The sequence below is a fragment of the Rhinolophus hipposideros genome (assembly GCF_964194185.1).
Source record: "Rhinolophus hipposideros genome assembly, chromosome: 15".
NCBI lineage: Eukaryota > Metazoa > Chordata > Mammalia > Chiroptera > Rhinolophidae > Rhinolophus > Rhinolophus hipposideros.
Window position 1 is genome coordinate 6,214,968 of NC_138061.1, and position 24,080 is coordinate 6,239,047.

General features: G+C 52.1%; 2 protein-coding genes across 4 annotated transcripts in view; one reads left to right on the top strand and one right to left on the bottom strand.

Moving 5' to 3' along the window:
- The window catches only part of LHPP (phospholysine phosphohistidine inorganic pyrophosphate phosphatase), a 116,136-nt gene that overhangs the window by 27,723 nt on the left and 64,333 nt on the right, over positions 1-24,080 (bottom strand). The window lies entirely within an intron of this gene.
- Positions 21,966-22,295, top strand: LOC308507958 (cytochrome c-like; the record flags this gene model as incomplete). The annotated part of the gene is made up of 1 exon (XM_081074068.1): positions 21,966-22,295. Exon 1 carries the CDS (start codon positions 21,978-21,980, stop codon positions 22,293-22,295), a length of 318 nt encoding a protein of 105 aa, XP_080930194.1. The 5' UTR covers positions 21,966-21,977.

Consider the following 24,080-nt stretch of genomic DNA (forward strand, 5'->3'; position numbering starts at 1 on the left):
GCAGGACCATAGGGTAAAGAGTAACTGAGGCGGGGGTGGCCCCTCCCCCTCCCTGGCCTCCCCCCCGGCAGGCACACGCAGCGGCATGCATCTCTCCTGATCCACAGGACGGGTAGGAAGGTTCTGGCACGCCGTTTCTAGGGGCCCCAAATGCCTGCGTCAGTGTCACAGAGGAATGGCGCAGAATGTGCGCAATGAGTGGGCAACCCACGCCTACACACAGCGCATGGGAGACCCTTACTCACTCGGTGTCGAGCAAAAGGACCAGACACGAAAGAGACTTCACTGCGTGGTTTCACTCACAAAAAGTAAAGAAATAGACAAACTGACCCCTGGAATCAGAGCCAGGAAAGTGGCCAACCCGGGGACGAGGGCACCTGGGGGGAGGGGGCTTCTGGGGCTGGAAATGTCCTGTTTCTTGATCTGGGAGTGGTTACGGGGACATATTTCACTTTGTGAAAACATACCAAGGTGTGGGCTTCTATGTTTGCTTCTCTCTGTTATGTTATTTTGCAATAAAGTTAGAGACTTTCTTAGAGAACCATGAGATACTTACTATACAGCTCCTAAAACCATGCGTTAGAGCAGATCACACGGGGCAGGTGTGTGCGTGTGCATGGACGTGTGTCCACAAGCGTGTGCATGGGTGTACAAGTACTCACAAATGTGTGTGCATGTGAGAGCATGGCTGTGCACGTGTGTGTCGATCCCGGGCATCTAACTAGGGACAGCAACACTCCGTCTACCAGAGATCACGAGCCACAGCTGATCACACAAGTGGTCACTTGAGGCCACCTGAACCATTACCCCAGTGCCGTCCCCTTTTAAGCCAGAGTGCTGCATTACGGTCATCTGGGGACATTAACCACTCAAAACAGACCACAAAGGAGACCACAAAGGACATTTTCATTAACAACAATAATACTAGTTACTAAGCATTGCTATGTGCCAGGCAGCACACCAACACCTTGACTTGTGTTTCTGTTCTATTATTTACGCCCACGTACAAGTGGAGGAGGCTGAACCTGGGGGGGAGGCCCTGGGGGGACAAAGACACTCGAGAGCAGTAAGTGGCAGAGCTGGGATTTGCACCCATGCCTCTGGTTAGCCTACGCGCATGCGCTCACTCCCTGGTTTGTGACCTCTTATTTATGAGTGTTTATCAGCCTGCTCTGCGCAGGCCTGTGAACACAGAGCTGACCAAGGCAGGACCAGGGAGGTGTGGGACCGAGACCAGGATAGGACACCAACTCTGCACTTCCGGAGTCCCAGTAAATTCCCCTTTCACGCCCCCTGGGGCACCCCTGGACCCCGTCCTCTCCACTAGACTGGGACAGCAGGCTGGACAAGGGTGTGTGGCCGGGGGTGCCAGCACTCTTAGAAAAGGGGGACCCAACCCAGGCAAAGTGCAGCTGCCCAGGGAAACCCAGATAGGGTCTGGTGGCCGAGATACACGCAGAAATGCACGCATCACGGCTCACTCAGACCGTCGGCCTCCCTTGTCTGATGAATGGCTCAGAGGCCCACCGCCTCTCACCCTCCCAGCCTCACAGTGACATGGCCAAGCTTCCGCTGGGAGTCCGTTAACTCTGCACAAAGACCCCAAATGCAGAGGCATGCTGGTAAACTGACTCTCTGCCAGGAGGGAGGTAAACCCTGGTTTGTAGCGTTTGCCGATTGCCATGGTGTAAATACCTCCCCATGGCGGATTTCAAGCTACCTGCGTGATAGGGCTGAGCAGAGCTGGGAAGACATGAGCACAGCTGACTCCCACAAGCTGGTCCCAGCTGGCTCCAACACCCCAAAGCCCACATTACAGTTATACACGCCACCTGAGCCAAACGACATAGTGTCAATGCTGGGAAAGCCAGAGGACAGCGGGCAGAAGCCCCACAGTGCTGGCTGGCCCCCTCGGACTCCCAGCTTGGTGGCCCCCAGAGGACAGAGAAGCAGGACGCCCTGGGGATGCAAGGACAACCCGTCTGAGAGGGGTCTCCACAGGGCCCTGACAATGCTAGCAGGGACTGGGAGGGGACATGATGTCACGTCCAGCCTCTAGAATCTGGCCCCTGAGAGTAACTGGAGAAGGTGCCGCCCGCCGGCCTGGCAAGGCCCAGGAGTCAGGCTCCGCCACCTGTCCCTGGGCCTCCCCACTGAGAGGCCTGAGTGTGGCATGGCAACACCCACAACAAACAGTGCACAGCGGCCAAGCCTGGCTCAGGCCACCCAGGGGCCGAGCGGGCCAGGCAGAGCCCACCTCCCCAGGGGACCTCTGAGGACAGCAGGGCCATCCTGCTCCAGCACCTTGGTTTCAGCAGGTTTCTGATGGTTTAAAGTCCAATTTTCTCCTCGACACACAGGCTCAGAAGGGTGGGGTGGTCCTGCACCCCAGCTCAGGCCACTGTAACTCGATCCCCAGGCTGGAGCAGGGAGCTGGCAGCCACAGGCCAGGCTCTGTTTGTAACCTCTTCAGCTGCCTCCCTGCGACCTTGAGCCAAGGACCCCCCCAGTCTCTGGCTGCACACTGGACAAGGGGAGCCATGCTGCTTCCCCGCCTGACAGGACCGGACGTGCCAAGAACAGATACCGGAAAAGACCTTGAAATTTTTGGACAAATGTGGCCACCCAGGAAGTGTGGCATGGGGCCACCTCACTTCCTTGTCAGGCTCTGAGACTGGGCCCCCTTGCTATGTTGGCTGTGAGGGACACAGAGTCAGATTTAGAGGCTGGGCTGGCGGCTATCAATTTAAAATAGTGCCCTTTCTAAAAATAAGTGCAACATCCGGAAACCCAGCTGGAAGGGTCCTGCTCCCCCACCCCCAACTAAACTGTAACCCTAAATATAAATGCACTTCAGCAGGGAAAGGCCAGTAAGTGAGCTGCACAGTGAGCCTGCAGGCGTGTGTGGTACCAACTTCTAGTCACAGATGGCAGGGGACACCAGTGTGCCCAGTGAAGGCCCGTGAACATGTCAGGTGGGTCTCGCTTGTGGCCTGGTGTCGTGTTTGCAGACATGAGAGCAGGGTGTGCATTAATGCTTTGATGGGTTTTATCAACAACACCCAGCAATTCTCCGACACCAGCTAGGTGTCCTACAATCCTTTCAGTTCCAACACTATCTACCTGGAGTTGGTGTCGGATCCCATCGTAAAGAGCTCAGTCCCACAGCACTGCCCCCTACACACACACACACACACACACACACACACACACACACACTCACACTTCCGACATCAACTGCAAGTCCAGGTTGTCACCTGTACTTCTGACTGAACGCTCCAACCCTCAAATCACATCATTGGCTCTCCTGGCAACCAGTCCCCTTCCTTAGGTGCTTTCCAAAAGTCACCCCATTAACATAAACTCAGGTGTGGTTGAAAGGGACTTGTTATAAATATGAGACACCTTTCTCCCTTAGGAAATCAAAACTGGGGACGAAGACCAGGTATTGTAAGTCACAATATCACAGCGCCTAACACAGGACATGTGGAGTGAAAACATCACAGCTGAAAAGAGAGAGACGCAGGCTCCTGCGACTGTCCCCCGCCTCACTCTTGCCGGGAAACTGCCTTCTGGTTTTTGCTCCGTGGGAGAACAGGCTAGAAGAGGTGTGTCTGGCCCAGACGAGGCCCGTCCCTAGCCCTCTGGGATGTGGGTGTGTCAGGAAAGTACAGGGCAGAACCCCAGGAGCAAAGTGGTCAGAAGAGATCCCCACCCCCACGCCTGCGAAACCCAGAGCTGTTGTCAGATGCCCTGTCTCGCCACCCAGTGCCCCCGACGAGCTCTGGCTAGCAGAAGAGCATTACTTTGCTCCTGTGGTTTCCTTTTTTAATATCTAACTTGGTCCATCATTAAAAAAAGGAATATCACCATATCACATGTTTGGAACTTAGAGATAAGAAGAAAACATTACCCATAATTCCACCGCACAGCACACCGCCCCCACTGCAGACTCCGCATTCTGCATTGCAACTGCCTTTCGCCTCCCACGGAGGCCCAAGTGCAGACAGACAGACAGATAGACAAGTAAATGGCAGGTCGACTCCACCCTCTGCCTCAACCACCATGAGCAGCCGGGTGTGTGGCCCACTCTCAAGCATGCTTATTCATGCTTAAGCAAGAAAGTTTGTGATCAGCGCCCATCACTTCAGATTATATCACAGGCATTTTTCTGGGCTGCTACATACAAAGGTGTGGTGTTTTTTTTTTTCATTTTTCCTTGTTGCATTGTTTTTTCAGTAAACTTTTTATTTTGAGAATTATATATTCATACGCAGTTATAAGAAATCTGGAGATTTGCCCCAATGGAGACACCGTGTAAAACTATAGATCAATATCGAAACCAAAACATTGACAATCTTACAGTCCAAATATAGATTTCCACCATGAGCAGCGTCATTCATGTTGGTCTGTTTGGCCACAGCCACCTCCCTCCTGCCCTGACACCTGTAACCCGTCAACCACTAACCTGTTTTCCATCACGGCAATTTTATCGTTTTGAGAATGTTATATGCATGGGATCAGATAGTACGTAACTTTTTGAGATAGGCTTTTTTTCACTGGAGATTCATCCAGTGTGCCAACAGTGTGTGTATTTTGCTTGCTGAACAGCGTTCCATGACAGGGATGTGCTGTTCCAACGATTCGTCCGCTAAAGGACATCTGGGTTGCTTCAGTTTGGGGCTCGCGGAAAAACTGCCATGAACATTCATGTACAGGTTTTTGTGTGAATTACAAGCTTTCATTTCTCTGTGATGAGTGCCCAGGAGTGCCGTTGCTGGGTCACATAATAGTTGCATGTTTAGGTTTTTAAGAAGCTGAAAAACTGTCCTCCCAAATGGTTATGCCATTTCACATTCTCCCCAGCAATGTCTGAGTGAACCAGACTCTCCACATGCTCCTCGGCCTCTGCTGTTGTCTCCAACTTCTATTTAGTCGTTCTGATAGGTGTGTAATGATGTCTCATTGTTGTTTTCATTTGCAGTTCTCTAAAAACGAATGCTGTTGAATATCTGTTGTGTGTTTATATGCTATCTGTATACCATCTTTGGAGAAATGTCTGTTCATTTTCTGTCAGTCTATGTTTTTCTCTGTTCTGATTGCGTAGCCTCTATTTTTCTATCTTTATGTTCACAGATTCTTTCCTCTGTTCCCTCAATTTTGCTATTAAGCCCATCCATGGAGTTGATTTTTGGTATTGTTTTTTCAGTTCTAAAATTTTCATTTGGTTCTTCGTGTCTTCTGCTTCTTTGTTGAGATTTTCTGCTTTGTCATTTGTTTCAAGCATATTTGCAATTGCTTGTTGAAGCACTTTTATCGTAGCTACTTCAAAATCTTTGTCCTAACATCTGTGTCATCTCAATGCTAGTGTTTATTGATTGCCTTTTCTTATTCGAGTTGAGATTTTCTTGGTTCTTGGTATGACAAGTGATTTTGTATTGAAACCTGGACATTTTAGGTATTATGGTATGAGACTCTAGATCTTATTTCACCCTTCTCTTTCAGCTGGCTTGTGTTGGATACAACTCCAGCAGGGAAAAGGAGGTAGGGCTGCCTCATTATTGCCAGGTGGGGAGAAAAGTCCAGGTTCCCAACCTGGTCTCTGGTGACACTGGGGTGGGGGAGGGACTCATTACTGCTGGTCAAGGGTGGGAGTTCCACCCTGGTTGGGAAGAACAGGAATGCTTCATGACTGCTTCCCATATGGCCACCACTGACGTGTGCATGTGTTGGGTGGGGATGGCGGGTGGCCTTATTACTGCTGGTTGGGTGTGGAAGCTTAGGTCCTCCATGTGGTCTCCATGATACCCTAGTTGGGCCTTCATTACTGCCTGGCTCCTAGCTCCCTACTTGGCCTTCTCTCACACCCCCAGCAGTGGGGGCTCATTAGAACCTGATAAGGCTGGAAGCCTAGCCTCCCCCTTTTGGCATCGGTGGGGATGGACCATAGTTTTTTCTGTGGTATTTGGCTGGTGTAGAGCAGTTAGTGTCTATAAGTTTTCTGTCTTGCTAGGCTGCATGTTTCCTGGCCTTTTACTGGAGACAGCAGGCTCCAAGTCTGGGATCAATGAGGCAAAAAGAAAACATAAGGAACTCACCACTCCGTTATTTCTTGGGTCCCGAGGTCCCTAACTGGCCTGCCTTCTTCTGTCCACCTTTCAGACTCTTCGTATGTTTGTTTTATACCTAATATCCAGGGTTTTTACTTTTATTAAGATAAATAGGGAAAGGTACTTCTACTCCATCTTGCCAGAAGCAAACATCTCTACAAATGTTTTTCATTGTTTAGATTTTTTTCGCTTGCAACCAGGGTTGGTCTTGGGAGAAGAAGCAGTGTATTGTCTGACAGAAGACCCCTCCTGCTCCCTGTAAAGCATTCGCTTTGCAGAAGATGCTGGAGAGCTCTTGAGGGGCTCCTCTGGAAGCAGCTGGGCTCCAGGCCCCCTCGGCAGCCAGGCCAGGCTATGTTCCAGCACTCCTTCCTGTGACAGCCCTTCCTTGTCTTTGAGCTTGACAGAGAGAACGCGGCAACCACTCTGTGAGTATAAACAGCAAGCACCCATCAGAAGGTTCACTCTCAGTCTTGGCTAATTCAGCCTATATTTTACTGGGTGGAAGACATGAAGCCATAGCGTTCCTTGTACAAGGCCAATGACAAAGGTATTTTTAGATTTCCCTCTCCCACAGCTTCAGCTAAACCTCAGCAATCTGGTCCTTTCCATATAGCCCATATAGAAAATGCAGATGGGTCTATTTCGAAGCTGGTAAGTACACGCTGTAAAACTGTACATAAAACACAATCTCAATTATATTTTTAAAAAAGTGTGTTGGGGGGGCGGGGGAGTGGCTGGAAGGACATATGCCAAAATGTTAATTGATGTTATTGGTGGATTACAAAAGGATTTTTTTAGTTGCTTCTTTCAGATTGTTTATAATTTCCAAATTTTCCATGTGAATATATTATGTTTATAAAATTAAAAACAAAAATTTAAACACAAAAAGCAATTCTCGCCCCCTCCAAAATCAAACTAGTGACTATATGAAGCCATCATCTGGACCTGGGTTTATTCCTTAAGACCATAACTTTTGGTCAGTATAGGAGTATGGCACCTTTGTATGTGATGCAACCCAGATTCAGGGCCTGGCAAGTGGAAATTATGCTTCATCCAACACAGCTGGGCACCCAAAGCTGCTGTGTTGCCCCGAGGTTTTTCAGTTTGGGCTGCACCTCAGGTGGCATCACTATTGCAGGGAGTCTCTTTGCAGCTCTAGACAAAGCTGCTCCTGACCCCGTGGAAGCTGCCCTCCGTGGTTAAGGAGCCAATGGTACACACCCCCCGGGCGGGTGCCCTTGGGTCCGGCAATAGACAGTCAGTGCCACTGAGGGACCTAAAGTGCAGTAAAACCCAGCACTTTAAGAATCCACTTCTCGGGCCGGCCCAGTGGCTCAGGCGGTTAGAGCTCCATGCTCCTAACTCCGAAGGCTGCCAGTTCGATTCCCACATGGGCCAGTGGGCTCTCAACCACAAGGTTGCCAGTTCAATTCCAAAGTCCCGCAAGGGATGCTGGGCAGCGCCCCCTACGACTAAGATTGAACACAGCACCTTGAGCTGAGCTGCGTCCTCTCAACCACAAGGTTGCCGGTTCAACTCCCACAAGGGATGGTGGGCTGTGCCCCCTGCAACTAGCAACGGCAACTGGACCTGGAGCTAAGCTGCGCCCTCCACAAACTAAGACTGAAAGGACAACAACTTGAAGCTGAACAGCATCCTCCACAACTAAGATTGAAAGGACAACAACTTGACTTGGAAAAAAAAATCCTGGAAGTACACACTGTTCCCCAATAAAGTCCTGTTCCCCTTCCCCAATAAAAAAAAATATAGATAGATAGATGAAATGTTTTAAAAAAAAAAAAAAGATCCACTTCCCCCGCCGTGGCCTACCCCAGCCTTGCCAGAGGAAGTCCTCCAGGAGGCAAACAGAAGAATGGCTCATCATCCTGCACGCAATCCCTCCACAGCAAGGCGGCCTCCAGCCCAGGCAAACCAGGGCCTGCACATGGCATCTTCCCCAGCAGTTACACCCTGGGTCCTACCACCATACCCCCTCTGTGGCCTTGGTGGGTGGCCCTCAATTCAGCAGGCAACTTGGGTCGCGGCTTCCCTAAAAGGGTGTGGGCCCCAGGGAAGCCAGCCAGCCCCCTGGCCTAGAGCCTGGGACCCACAGTCAGGGAGTCTAGGAAAGTGGATGCAGGAAGAACCAGCTGGTATGCACCACAGGCAGGTGCCCTCAGACCCACCCAGATTCCTCCAGAGAGCCAGAGGGCAGTAAAGGAGCGACACTTCCAAACTCTAGGACAGACTCAGCAAACATTCTGCGTTCAAACACACCTTCCGATGGCACCATCTTGACTGAAGCCCCCCTCCCCCACTAGGTCACCCGGCAATGTTCTCTGCCACTCCCCTCTCTCTTTGGGTCTCTCTTCTTTTTTGCTATTGTAGGATGTGGAGACCTTCTCCCTGTCCCGCCATCCGCTATCTGGAAACAACTGTTTACCCTCCTCTCACAGAGGCAGGGCCACAGAGGGACCCAGTAACATCTGTGGAGAAACCACCGAGGGCCAGTTGGGGGTGCAGGGCCAGGCTTGGCCATTGGCTGCGTCTTTATTTATAACTTCTTTTACTTCCAGCGTTAAGGCCCCTCGATTCCAACCGGAAAGGTCGAGAGAAAAATGAATGCCTTGACATTTTTTCCAAACATCCTCCCGAAGAGCTCTTGGCAAGGGAATGTGGTTTTCTGAGAGCATGGGAATGTCTGGTCGCAGAACGCTCCTCAGATTGGATCTATTTTTGTTTGGTGAGACATCTGTGCTCTGCTAGCCTCCACACTTGGGACTATAAAGGAAAAACAAAACATGTAAATGGGGACCAAAAGCTCTACCAAAATAAAAGCGGGTCTTGAGTCGCTGAGTTACATGTTTGGTGGGCAGTAGGAGCTGTGGCAGCGTGGTGGGTGCCCCTGCTGCTGCCCCCAGCCCCGGCGGGGCCCATCAGGACACCAGCTCAGGGCTCTGCCTCAATCTTTTCCTGCAAGCCCTTCCAGGAGGTTCTGTGTCTGAACTAAACAAACACAAGCCAAGCGCACCCACGGGAGAGGCTGGGACTCCCCACAACCAAGAGGCAGACAAGGAGTGCCGCTCAGAGCACGACTTCCAGAGTCAGATGGCCAATAGCTGTCCCACTGGTGGGACCTCGGGCAAGGGACTTAGGCTTCCCACCCCTGCTGTACCTCATCTGGAAAGCGGGATTATAATCAGGGGTCATGCAAAGCAATGCATTCACACGCATGGCCGGCACGTACCATGAGCTGTCCACAGGCCCACTGTGAGGTTAGGGTAGATGGCAGCTCCCTGGGGACAAGAAGGCCCAGCAGCCAAGGGAGGACACCCACTCAGGAAGAACATGGGAAGCCCTTCCACTTGTTTCCCGACATGGGGCTCAGATTCCAGAAGTGTCACTGTGTCTCCCTTCCCCCAGAAAAACGTCTGAGAGCACTGCTGGAGAGCCACTGGGCCCATTTCCTGGGCCAGGTGGCCCAGCAGCTGCAGAATGGCTGGTGCAGCTGTCCAGTGTGGCACGAGAACGCAGGACCACATGGCTGCTTCTCTCTCAAGGCCTCATGTGTCCTGGACTATCACCCAGACAGGCAAGTGGGAAAGACCCTTGCTGGGCACAGACCTCAAAGACCCTTCACACTGGACCCCATTGAGAATGAGCTACAGTCCCAGCTGTGCTGCTCCCCAGCTGTGCTTTCTTGGGCGAGTCATTTCCTCCCCGTGCCTCAGTTTCCACATCTGCAAAATGGGGATAAGACAGCATCTACCTGAACACTCAATAAATATTAGCGATTATGATGAGACCACTGGCAGCAAACTCAAATACCCTTTCTGCCCATCACTCAGCTGCAGGATTTCTCTAGCGTTCCTTCCCCTGCCACGGATGCTTGGTGTGTCCAGGGCCCCTGCTGGCTTTCTTACCACTCCTGAGGTAATTAGCATGCTTATGCCACAGCAGCCATGTGGTCCGAGCTGGTTTGAGAGGAGTTATTCAAGCATTTCATCCTTCCTTTCATTTGCCTGACCTCTCATGGCATCAGGAACAGAGGAGGGCCCCAGCACCGGCGACATTTAAAAAACAGCTTCTCCTACAACTTACTGCAGATTTCGATTGGCAACAACGAACATTTTCTTTACAAATGACTGTAACTACATTATACCCTCGTCTAGGCTAACGTGGCTTTCTCTTCTGATGTATTCTGGAGTCACGAGCTCCTGGGTCTGAGATGGGAAGCTGCCAATAAAAGTGGTGAAGGTCTTTTGAGCGCTTTTCACGTGTCAGGCACAGCACAAGGCATATCCCATCCACCGAGACCTCATGTAAACTGCACAGCAACAGAAGGCAGGTCCTCATCCTACAGCCCAGAAAGGGAAGGTGTTGAGTGGCTGAGGGGCACTCCAAGGTCATGTGCTCGGAAGCGGCCAAGGGAGGATTCAAACCCTGGTCAACGTGACCCAAGCAGCCTGACGACTTTGAGTTACTGGGATTAAAATGCAGTTCTCTTGGCTAGGATCCTCATACACACCAAACATCAGTCTCGAATGCCGGAAGTTAATTTGCAACATCTTTTAGCCTTTGTATCTGATTGGATGAGAAAACAAAACAGCAGCATCTTCTCCAGAGAATAAATGAGCTACAGACTGCGTTCCATCTTTGATGAAATGCAGATTTCTCATTAAAAAAAAAGCCTTGGTTTTAAAAACATACAATGAAGAATGAAAAAGGATATAAATATGCAACTTACAGAGGAAAAAATATCAGTGACCAAAGAAGATGAAAAACCATTAGTCTCATTAGTAATCAAAGATGGTACCTTTTTTTTTTCTATCAATGGAGGCTTTTTTTTTTAAATGATGATACCATCATGGGTATTATTTGCTAATGAGAATGTCCACACTACAGATGGGAGTGCAACTGAAGTTGGAAGGGTGAATTTTGCACAAGTACCCAAAGCCTTAGTATTTTGTATATCCTTTGACCCAGCAATTCCATACATGAGAATTTATCTTAACGGAAAAATCACAAATAAGGGCAAGGCCATGCTCTAAGAACATTCAGTGCAGCCCTATTTACACTGATGATGAGTTGGAGACAAATGGAATGTCTAGCAACATGGTGTGTCACACGGTGGAGTAAGACGCAGCCATTAAAACAATGACCTGGGAGAACGCCATTGATGGCGAGTGGGGCTCTCCAACTCCCGCTGGAGAGAGATTCTAAAAACAGCATGTGACCCTGACCTCATTTTTGAATGGACTATGTAACCTACGACCTGTGCCCTCTGGAAGGTGGACCTCAGACCAGAGGTGACCAGAAGTGGGCTGGTCCGAGGTTTACTTTTTCCTTTCCCATCTCCAGTTTTCCTAAATTTTCAACAGTGAATGTGAGCACAGGATAAGAAGCCGGAGAGCCTGAGTTTGCCTACTGGCCCTGTCACTTTGTAGCTACGGCCTTTGGAGGTTGTAGGGATCAAAGGAGCCAGTGCATATAAGCACTGGGGCAGCTGGTCAGCATCCAGCCGGGTCCCACTACGGCCCAGCTGTGTGACCTCAGGCAAGTGGCTTAACTCATCTGTAAGGGGGACAATGACACCACAGCACTGGCTCAGCATTAAGGTTCAGCAAGGCAACACATGGGAACAGCTGCTCCTACCCCTACCCTCCCTCCAGGAGGAGCCCAGGAATGTCCATAGTTTTATAACAATAAGAAAAAATACAAATTATTATATTGAAATTTTGAAAAAATAAAGAGGCTAATGGTTTTAATGGAGTGACTCTGTTGCTTTAAAGCAACTAGAAAACAGGATAATATCTATGAAAGGATGGAATTCAGGCCCTGGACAATAGGCAGTGCAGCGCTGTGGTCCCCGGGGAAGGAGGCCAGTCCCCAGCTGCCCCCTGCAGGGAAAGGGGGCCCATCCAAGCTCCCTGGGGCCCTGGACCTCACTGCACGCCCCCCAGGCTTTGGGAGGGTCAAATAAGATCACAATGGGGGCGTTGGGGGCCAGGCGCTGCCAAGGATGGGGTGGGCTTGGGGCAAGGGGCTCAGATCAGGCCCGGCAAGACCTCCCCTCGATGTCCCATCCTTGCAGGGTCCTCCAGGGAGGGGGTGTGCCTGGCTGACCCCCCAGTCCAGCCTGAGGGCCCGGGAAAGGGTCTCCAGGGGGCAGTCCTCACCCCCTTCCCATAGCATTCTGTAGGTTCCTTCCTCTGGTCCAGCGGGGTCTGCCCACCATGCCCTTGGCCCCCTGCAGCCCAGCCCTGCCTACTCCTTTCTGTTCTCCACTATCAGGTGAGAGAAATGGCCACATGCTCAGCTCCTCGCCCAGCCCCAAACGACCTGTTCAGGAAGACAGAATGGGTGGGGGCTCCCCTTGAGAAGTAGAGGGCACAGAGGTGATGAGAATGGCTGAGTTCAAATCCTGGCCCAGCCACCCATTTGCTGGACAAATTCCGAGCAACGACTCAACCTCTCTGAGTCTCAGTTTTCTCATCCATAAAACGGGACTAAAATGCCAGCTGAATCAGGCTGTTATTGGAAGCTGATGAGCCTGTGCAGTGCTTAGGTCACAGTCTGGCACACAGTAGGTGCTCAATAAATGATGGCTGTTATTTTGATTTGTCATTTTCTCCTCCGATATATGTGTGCCACCCCTGACCAACCACCTGGTTCCCACAGAGAAATCCTCTGTACCCATTTATCTCATTCCCCCTTTAAAGAACCTGGTCCTATCTGGAAATTTCTGCCAAAGTTGCAAAGTCTCTGGAAAGACCCTGTGTAGAAATAGAGAACAGTGAGCTCTGGGACCACCAGGTACACCTGACCTAGTAGTGTGGAGACAGCCGAGACACTGGCCTCAGTAACAGGGGACCCACCAGTCCGGCCCTACCGGGCCCTGCCCCAGCTGGCTGACCCCCCACCTGTCCCAGCCCCATCTGACCCTGCCCCGGGCCTGCCCCCGACCTGCCCCTGTGCCTTTCGGCTCCTCCAGGGCTCCTACCAACAGAAGTAGCAGCAGCGTTAACTGAGCACTTCCTGTGTACCAGGCAGTACGTTAGGCATTTCACAAACGGTCTTTAACTTAGTCGGCATATTCCCCATTAGATGAACTGTGCCTAAAGTGGTTAAATGACTTCCATCTGGCCAAGGTGGCACCAGCTCTGAGTGGCAGAGGCAGGATCTGCGTCCAGGCAGCTCAGACCAATAACTGCCCCGCCACACTCCCTCCCGGCCCAGGCTTGATGGCTCCTGTCCGCGCTGGAATCCCCGCAAAGGGTCCGCATGGTGCTGTCTAAAGGAGCACGTGTTCTCAGAGGACGGCCCTGCAAGGACACCAGGAGGGCCTCGTCCTCCCAGAGCACCGCTGCTCTGCTGAGAAGGAAAGGACAGATTCCAGATTAGTTTGTGGTAATCCCTCCTTAGACAAGGCCTGCAGGGGCTGCTGCGTATCTCCTGCTCCGCATGGGGAGGGGGCTGGCGGGTGGGCCTCTGTGCAGCTCACGAAGCTGAAAACATTACCAAGAGCCAGGCAGCGTAGGGAAGAGGAGCAAGCCTGGCCCTGGTGTGCAGCTGTCGGCCTTTTCCAGGGCCTGGGAGGGGGTGAAAGAGGAGAGGGGCGAGGTCTGGAATGTTCCGTAGTAGAGAGGGTTCCTTTTCCCAGACAGATCTGGAGACTGCAAAAGCCACACATGACCAAGGACTTCCTGCTGGCTTCCCTCCGCGCCAGCCCACGGAGCAGCCGCTGGGCACTGGCTGTCTCCCTGGGCCTTACACGCCGGATCCTCTCCCCCTGCCGCCTTCAGCCCCCACACCAACCAGGCCTAACTCGCCCTCTTGGATGGACCCGGGGACAGAATGTGGGCACAGCCAGGCCGACATTTCAGGGCAGACTCCTCCCACCCCACTTCCAAGACAGTAAGAAGAGCACAGGGCAGCCCGCCGCAGGTGCAGGGCTGGGAGAGGAGAAAAGCCCCCAAGTAGATCCTCTGAGCCCCCCCAGACAGGGGGAGGAAGCTCCCTCCCCCCAAGTTTGCTTCTGCCTCTAGCTCAACACGTGGCCCTCTCGTTTTCTTTCTCCTGGACCTGCTTTGTCAGGCCGAGTCTATTGAGCCAGAACACAAGCAAAGCACGAGGACAGCCGAGTCACCGCGTCTGGCTCCCCTGCTGTCACCATCACCAGCCGTGTGCCCACCTCAGAGCCCTGTGGTGGTGAAGGTGGGCGCTGACCCCACCCGTGAGATGAGGCGAGCAAGCACTCGGTGCCCGGAAGCCCGAGGTGCAGAATCAGAGGCTCCAGGAGGCACGTAGCCTGGGCTGCCCTCATTGTCAGCTCAGAGGCCAGCTTAGAGGATATTCCGGTAATTGCAAGGTTTTTTGTAAATGTTAATTATGGTTGCCTTAATTAGCTCCACACCCATTGATCCACAGATTAGGTTTATAAGTGTAATTACCTTAACAGGCATATGGATTACAATTATGCTCCAATTAAACCCCAAGCATATAGCATATTAATCAGCAAATGGAGTCCTAATTCTTTGGGGCCAGGCTAGTGCAAGGCAGGTGGGGCCTTACACCGGGGCTGGCCCTTCGCAGGCTCAGGGGCATTTGGGAGATTAGAGGGAGGGAGAGACAGGACAGTCCACATGGTCTCAGACGTGTCCAGAGGATGGCGGCCACATGTCCAGTCCTTCTAGGCCTGGTTGAGAAAAGACTGGTGAGGTGAGGTGGGGAGATGACCAGGCCCAGCCTGCAAGGCAGTGACTAAGGACTAAGAGCTGTGTCCAGCTCAGCCGTGCCTTGGTGAGGACAGCCCATAGCCCCCCTTTCTTCCCTCAAGGAGATCAGGACGCTCATCAGCCTGTTAATTATGACTCTTGGCCCCTCCAGGCAGACGGTTTTCTCTCTTTATCTCTGGAGAGAGGTCGTGAATATTATTAACCTACTTTCCAGGCTGGGGAGTGGAGAGGCCATGGAGCCAGCTGGGCATAGAGGGCAGTGATGGAGTGCTAGGGACCCCCACCTAAGAGTCTAGAGGATGGATAAAGTGACAGGGGACAGTGAGGAAAGGCTCCAGGTGACAGCCCAGCAGAGCAGTCTGGGGAGAGGACAGGAAGTGCCTGCAGTGCATGGAGGGGTGTGAAGGGTCTTGGGCCTCAGTTCAATGGACCTGGCGCAAAACTGCAGGGCCAGCATCCAGCACTGCGCCCTCTGGACGTCCTTTGTGTGTCCCTTTGGGTGTCCCAGCAGCAAGCCCGAGCTCCAAGGGGAAGCCAGCAGCTCAGCTCGGGGCCAGAGGTGAGAGCTCCGCTTGGGCCACGTCCTCCCGCTCCCTGAGGAGACTCACCAGCGCTACACGGCAGCCTGCTGGGGGCCCCCCCACTGGAGTAGAGGGGCACTGATGCTCGTAGGTATGACGAAGGTGCCAACAGGTACCATTTCTGGGGACACGTGATTTCGTGGAGGTAGCAGCTCCTGTGGCCCCGTTTTACAGATGGGTAATGTAGAAATGAAGGCACAACGAGTCTCACACCAAGAACCCAAGACATCAAGGTGAGCCAGCAATGGACTGAGGCTTTGCACCAGGCTGTCAGGCTCCCGAGTTGGGCTCCGGACCCCCACCCTGACCAGCCCCGTCTGTGGGGCACAGAGTGTATCCCTGCTGCCCAGTGTGGACATTACCTGGGGGGCACTGAGCAGGCGGCAGGGCTGTGGGCAGGGCGCCTCCTCTCAGGCCTCTGGGGCCGGCGGCGCCTCTCCCCCCTTTCCCACAGCTGGCCTTTCAGAGCTCCCTGGCCAGGAGCACAGCCTGGAGAGGAGAACCGTGTCTGTCTGCTCCGCGGCCAGTCAACGAGGGGGAAGCCATGCACACACACCCATGCACACGCATTCACACGTAGGAAGAACGAGGCCTGTGCACACAAACAGGCTGAGGCTGAGCCCTCCACGGTGGCCTGCACACCACGGCAGCCGAGCCACCCTGTCCACGAAACTCACGATGTTCCTCCCCCCACTACACACATTTCTCAAAATTTTATGGACAAACAAAAGCAGATACACTATTTGAACACAAGTGCTGCAGGGGTAGTGGGGATGGGTCTTCTCTCCTGACAGCACAAGAAGGGGTGTGTTGTGAGCGGGGAGGGGGAGACAATCATCCTCAAGCAAGGGTAGGGCGCAACAACCGAGACGGGGTCACCCACAAGCCCCCTGACCTGCAGCAGCCACAAGGCCCAGGTCAGCAGAGGAGCAGAGACGATGGTGTCAACAGTGGACCAGGCTCCCCGCCCAGGAATGAGCCCCGCATCACCAGAGGTGTTTGAGCCCCGCTTACAGTCAGGAAGAGGACTCTGTCCAACCCCCAGGCCTCTGAGGGGCTGGAAGCCGTGCAATCAGCCTTGCTGGCCCAGGCCAGGACATCTCTGCCACCTATTCCCTGCGAGGCCAGCAACGGCCACGCCAGACGCTTTACAGACACAACTTGGTTCGATTTCATCCTCGTAACACCTGACAAAGTAGGCCTTCCCACCCCACTTACAAGTGAGAAAAGCAAGTCTCCGAGACTTTGTCACTCGCCCCAGAGTGCCCCAACAGGCAGTGATTGAGCCACATTCAAACCTGGATGTCTGCTTCCAGAGACCCTGCCCTTGGATGCAGCCAGAGGCCGGAGACAAAGGCCCATTCCTGCAAATCCCACGAACTGGCCACCACAGGAATCCCATATACTGTGTCCAGTTAAGGGAAGAGAGCACCAAATCGTTTCGTCTATGCATTGTCAGGGTTTTACAAATAAGATTAGAGCTAAAAAAGAAAAAAGAAAGCTTTTTTTCCAGAACTAGGACTCACTGCTGGGAAGCTATTTGGTGGGAAAAATCTAATTGCACTAGGTTTTCTTATTAGACTTACTAGTGCCCATTCAGGCCTACACACAATAATCACCTGCTAATTACAGCGAAAAGAAGTCATGCGTTTAAAAATGGATGTATTTATTCTATAATGTCCCCTTCTCCATTCTTTCCAGGTCACAGAGGCTTCAAGGCCACCTGTTGACCAGTGAGAAGGCCACAGCAGAAAGAGCCAGCCTCGCTATCCAGGCCAGGGGCTGGCTGGGGCACTGCTGGACAAACTGTGTGGCCGTCTGCTGATCTCAGCTCCAGCCTGTCACTCGATGCTCCAGTTCCCTCATTCCCCAATGGCCTGCCCTGAACCCCACCAGCCACTGAGGCCCCAATCCTGTGGTCTCCCTGACTCTCCTGACCCAACCCCCTGCCCCAGCCTGCCAGTCTCCAGCTCTGGAAGGAAATGTTTCTGGACAGAATGATATGATGTCTGGTATTTGTTTCTAGACAGGCCTGGCTAATACTAATTGTAACAAAGAACCACAAACTGGGGGGCTTGAGACACAAGAATGTATTCTCTCACAGCTCTGGGCCAGAGTCCCAAATCAAGGTGTGGGCAGGGCAGGCTCCCTCCAAAGCCTCCAGCGGGGACCCCTCCTGCCTCTTCCAGCTCCTGGTGGCCCCAGGTGTTCCCTGGCTTGTGGCAGAAGCGCTCGACCTCTGCCTCTGTTTTGACATGGCCATCTTCCCTCTGTGACTGTCTCTGTGTCTCCTCTCTTTTTATAAGGACACCAGTCATGTTGCATTAAGGACCCACCCTACTCCACTGTGACCTCATTTTAACTAAGTGAATCTGTAATGACCCTATTTTAAAATAAGATCACAGTCACAGGTGCTGGAGGGTAGGACTTTAAGATGTCTCTTAGGGGAACACAATTCAGCCCACAACACCAGGACAGTGTCTCATTGGGTCCCCACAACCTGGAACCCTGCTCCCAGGCAGATGCCCCCCCCCCCGTCCTTGTGCAGGAGGCGAGTGACCCGCCAGGGCCTCCGGCCTCACACATGGGGAACCAGGCTCAGGGCCCTTGTCCGAAGCTTGTGGTTTTCCAGGATCCCACCAGGCATCTGTGGGAGCCACTGGGCAGCAGAAAACAAGCCCCAGATGCAGGAGGGAGCGGAAGGTCACCTGAGGTAGGTTTAGTTGAAAAGCAAGAAGTTCTGTGTCCCTGGGGGAACGCCATCTGGCCAAGCGTCCAGGATGCTGACTGAGCGCAGAGCTCGTGTCTGGGTGCTGCGAGCACCCTCCCCAGCCTGGGCGGCCCCTCCCCTGGAACTGCTTCTTTCGGAGGGAGGTCATCAGCCCAGACCACCACGGGGCAGCGGGGGCACGCTATGTCATTGAGCTCAGACCCAGGTCACTGAGCATGGGGCTAGGTCAGGGGCCAGGAGGGGCCCCAGGGAGACTCAGGGTGGAACCTTTACCCAGGAGACAGGGGGACAGAGGCTGACCCACCTCTGTGCTCAAACCTGACCCTGGGGAGGACAAACTGTGGACTCTTCCAGACTAAATTTCTTTCCTCCACCAAGACTTACATTTATAGAATTAACAGAGTCATCAATAGAATCTGAAGTTCAAACCATTTAAGAGAGAAACAGTTTTAAAACATGAAAATAAGCTTAACAAAGCCAATTATTTTGTTTCTAACTAAAACAATGAAAAGGAAATAGCCCAAACAGCCATTCAGGGGACCAGGGGAGTAACAGGGACACGCCCACCAAGAACGTCTGGCTCGGCCATCACGGGCATGAGCCAGTGCTTCTGCCGTGGGCTTGGGGTGTCCGGGATGTAAAGTGGGAAAAGCAAGGTGCAAAGGAAAACAGTATGATTCCATTTGAAAAAAAACCAAACAAGACGATAGCCACCTCACCGTGTACGTGTGTGTGTGCACGTGTGTGTGTGTTCACAAGCAGAGAGAGAGGCACTGCAGGTTCTTAACACAGATTATTACAAGATGGAGGTGGGGGTAGGAGAAGGGAGGGAGAGAAAGTATAGGAAAAGTTAAAAGACCACAAAAATCAAACACTATGCGTGGTGTAATGTTAACTAGAAATGTCAAATGCCAAATTCTAACCAGAACATGGTAAGTCCCTAAACCTGCTATGAAGAACACCTAAACATGCCCGGAAATACAGAGTGAGAATGGAGTGACAGGGTGGGGACATTGGGGAGGTGCGGCTGGAGGGGAGCGGACACATCAAGACCTCATGGGATGGACTCGTGGCTGAGGGTGACGGCGGGACAGACGGGGTGCAGTGGCACTGTCAAAGCTGGCTAGGGAGGGGCGACGCACAGGAGCCCATGCTCGGTGACGCGCACAGCTCCTGTGAGGAGCTCCGGTCACGGAAACGGAATCCTGGGAGGGGGCGCAGGAGCCTGGGAAGGCCTCGACGGCAGAGGACACACCACCGTCTTCCCAGTGGGGGCAACTGCAGGTCCTTCCAGGCTTTGTCCCTTGGTGCCTGGGACAGTAAGGTTTTGAGGAAGAACACAGCCAGAGGGCGAGGGTCTGAAGCCCGCCTGCCACCAAGTAGCTCTGGGATCCCGGGCAACACACTCCACGGCTCAGAGCTGCAGTCTCCTCGAGTATCAGTTGAGAAGAGCAACGCCGACCCCCAGGGCTGCTTCTGATGAATGAAATGACGCAGCAGTGCCCTCAGACACGTGCCTGGCCCGGACCCAGTGCTCCGACATGGGAGCTGTGAACCATCCTCATCATCACCATCGTCACCCACGTGCCTGCACCTGCACCCCTGCTGTCACTGCCAGCCACGTGACTTCGGACACGTTACTCAAGCACTCAGTGCCCAGGTACCTTATCCGTACACTGAGGGGGAATGCATCGCCTGGTTGTGAGTTTTAAATGAGGGAATCCACACCCAGCACCCCGCCCAGCGGAAGTGCTCACTCTGAGCCAGCTGCTGTCACCATCGTCATCGTCCCTGCAGAGGCCCACAGCCTTGGTGGAGCTAAAGCTGGATGGGCAGAGGCCAGCCAAGAAAAATCTCCTAGACAATGGAGAAAATGAGCTTGGCCTTGTTTGCAAGGCAGCGGGGAGCCGCTGAATAGTTGTGGGCAGGGGAGTGGCATGGCAGAGCTGAACGTCTGGAAGACTAGCCTGGCTGCTGTGTGAAGGACCGGATGGGGGTATGACAGAGGAAGAAAGGCTAGCTTCCTGGCTGCTATACCCCCAGTTCTGTTTGAGGCAGGATGGGGCCCACTGCTCGGCAGAGAATAATGGCTGGCTAAACCAGCTGTGACAATTCCACTGCCTTTGGCCAGGTACTTCCTTCCCCAGAAGCTCTGTAGTCAGGCATGGCCACGTGACCCAGTTCCAAAAATGTAACTAGAAGTCTGTTAGGGAAGGGGAGCCCCTCTGGAGAGCTTTTGCATCCATTGAAAAGGGACACTCACAGGAGGAAAGCTCATAGGCACTGCCGTGAAGGTGACCGTGACAGCTGGTGCCATGGCAGCCATCTTAGACCACAGGGTAACAAACCAGAGAATGAAAAGCCAGCAGGTTAAGCAGGGGTGGATTTACCATGAAGCGAAGGCTGCTTCAGTGTCATGTCCTCAACGCACGGGCGTCTTCCAAGGCCCCAGCCATGTGGACACATAAACAGCCACTTTTAAGAAACTGAGGTAAAATTAATGTAACATAAAATTCACGGTGCACAGCTTCACAGCCTTGAGCACATTCACAGTTATGTAACCATCACCACTAACTTCAGAACATTCCGTCCCCCCAAAAAGAAAGCCCGTACCCAGCAAGCAGTCACTCACCATTCCTGGCTACCCGACAGCCCCTGGCAACCACTCATCTACCTTCTGTCTCTCTAGATTTGCCTATTCTGGACATTTCCTATAAATGGCACCACGAAATATGTGGCCTTTTGTGTCTGGCTCCTTTGACTTCGCATAATGTTTCCAGGCTTCCTCCACATTGTAGTGGCTCCTGCTCTTTGGTGGCTTCACAACATTCCACTGTGTGCACAGGCCACCTTTCGTCCAGCCGTTCATCAGGTGATGGACATTTGGGTCGTTTCCACTTCGGGGAGATTATAAATAATGCTGCCATGATCATTCGTGTCTACGGTTCTGTCTGAGCATGTTTTCAATTCTTTCAGACCTAATTTTGTATTCACTCAAGTTGACGATGTATCCTTTAAAAAAAAAAGTTAAAATAAAAAATAATCCTGATGGTTGAAGCCACTGCTGGTTGAGTGTCCTGACAGGTACGGGAGGTCACCACAGGGACCCAGGCCAGTGGCAGTGAGGAGTGGACAGGGCGCTGACTGGAAATATTTCGAGGGGAGAACAGTGAGACTTGGCAACGCAGCGTCCAAAACAGGAAGCATTTAGGATGACTCCGGGCTTCTCAGTCACACGCACACGAAACAGTTCACTGTCTTCTTTAGCTCAGAATACAAGCAACTATCTGGAGTCCCAGTACCGGGCAGGGGCCCAGAACAGAGCAGACCTTCAGTAAATAAATGTGGGTAGCGGACAGCCATTGAATCCCATGAGGGGCTCAGCACCCAGAACGGCTCTGGGTCACGGCGGGCACGGAGCCACCCTCCACACCCTGTCTGTTAGCGGCCACACAAGGTCACTGAGAGGGTGATGGTCCAGTGGTGCAGCCCTCCCACCCCACACTGCTCCTGCAGAACCCCCCCCTGCAGACTCTGTGCCCCCCGCTGTGATGACCGCTGTCCGTAGCTGGATGTAATGTGCTCCTAATGACAGCAAAAGGGGGGTGTTTCTCCCCAACCGAACTTCCCACCTCCCTTTGAGGGACGCAGAACGATGGTGTGGACCCGCATTATAGCTTTACAGACCCACATGACACCTGAGGATCTGAACTGATTTTCAGAAACAGAAGAAAGTAAAAAACCAGAGAGAGCGGGACGTCCGGCTTGCGAGTGTGAGACTGCGTTTCGTGTCCAACGAAAGAGCGATTTAAAAATGGATGATGTTGAGAAAGGCAAGAAGATTTTTGTGCAGAAGTGTGCCCAGTGTCATACTGTGGAAAAGGGAGGCAAGCACAAGACTGGGCCAAATCTCCATGGTCTGTTTGGGCGAAAGACTGGTCAGGCCCCTGGATTTTCTTACACGGATACCAACAAGAACAAAGGTATCACCTGGGGAGAGGACACCTTGACAGAGTATTTGGAGAATCCCAAGAAGTACATCCCTGGAACAAAAATGATCTTGGCTGGCATTAAGAAGACTGCAGAAAGGGCAGACTCGATAGCGTATCTCAAAAAGGCTACTAAGGAATAATAGTTGGCCATTGCCTTATTTATTACAATACAGAAATGTCTCGTGACATTTTTTTTTATGTGTACCATATTTAAATTGATCTCATATACCAGAATTCAGATTATGAATGGCTGATATTACATTTCTTTTGGACAGTCCTGATTTAAATAAGATTGGCTTGTGGGTAAATGGATACGAATAGCTTTTGAACGTGACGGTAATTTCGGGTCAGCAAGTCCTATGACTGTTTTCCCCCTTCTAAAGCTATGATTGGATGTGATGAGTCATGTTCAACTTTACACAGAGATGGTAAATGCCATCTTCAAATCTACAGGAGTTTTGAAATGGAGTTTTATATTTAGATTTGTATAACTGATTATATTAATATGTTAAATACTGAGGAAGTCCCTTCACTGTCTTATACAACAGCCAGACTCAATTCTGTTTCAAGTGTTCATTAGCCTGTTAAAAAGCAAGGGCTGAAGATAAGGTGGCAGTGTCCACTTTATCTTTTTGGTCCTAACTATGCCAATTTAATTAAAATCCCGTGTATCTAAACCATTGGCCTTTTACGTAACGAAAGGCATTTTAGTTTGGTTTATGTATAATACAAATAAAAAAATATTTAACACAAAAAAAAAAAGAAAAGAAAAAACCACAGCATATCTACTGAAACCTGTTTCCATCCTCCGAGTGTGCGTACACACACTCACGCGCACACTCTCATACACACTTGCACACACGGAGCAGGGTCACCCACAGCCACGGAATATTCATGTTGGGCAGTTCAGTTCCTCCTACCCAGGGGTTCCAGAGTAAGAGGGGTAGCCACCCCATTCCCAGGAGACGCAACGGGACGATCCAGCTTTACTCTGCACCCAGGGGTGGGGGGGCCTCCACGGTGGGTGATGGATGGTGGGGGCACGTGCCTGGCCCGGACCTCCAGCTCTCAGGACAGCCCAGGGCGGACACAGGGTGCCTCCAACGTGCCCTCTTGCTCTGCTGGGCTGGCCGCCTCCTGAGCAGGCTCCACCCTGGAGGGCCTGGCTGGTAAGCCAGGGGGTCTTGGTTCTGTGAGGACAAAACCATGCCCCCAATATGGGAACTTGCTCAGATGCGAGCAACTCTCTGGGTATGATGCTTTATAAATAATTGCATTTGTAAAGAAACGAGCAGAACAAAATGCTCTCTGTGGTTCCCTCTGGGAGGTGGGATCATGGATTATTTTCTCGTTTGTGCTTTTTTTGTATTTTCCAAAGAGGGCATGCATTTCTCATATAATTAGAAAAATTACATTAATTTTTTAAAAAGGAAAAAAAAACCCACTGGCGACACTGTCAAAAACATAAAAACTAGAATTAATAGAGTTCTTCAGGGTAAAAACGGCTTTTCTGTGGGCTACTGTGCTCGAGCCCAGACAGGCCCCACTAAACCGACCCCTTGGCAGAGGAGCAATGCCAGATCAACTCCATATGCACTCACTGCCAGTGGCTGAGTTCCAAGCCAGGAGCGGCCCTGACAACCAGGATGGCCATCTTGAGAGGAAGGCCCTGAGCCCAGAAAGACTCCCTGTGCCCCGCTCCCAAGTCTTGGCCCTTGTGGGGCCCCCAGACCTCGCCTTCCTGGGGCATCTCTGCAGACTGTCATCAGCACCTGCTGTCCCACTGGCATGATGACTCCAGGATGGGGGGGTATGGATTTCAGAGTGAGAGCTTGGGGTCTCAGACTGGCCTGGACAGCGGGCGGGGGGGTCAGGCAGTGTCCCCATCAGGCCACTCATGAACTCTGTTCCCTCTGGGGTGTGCA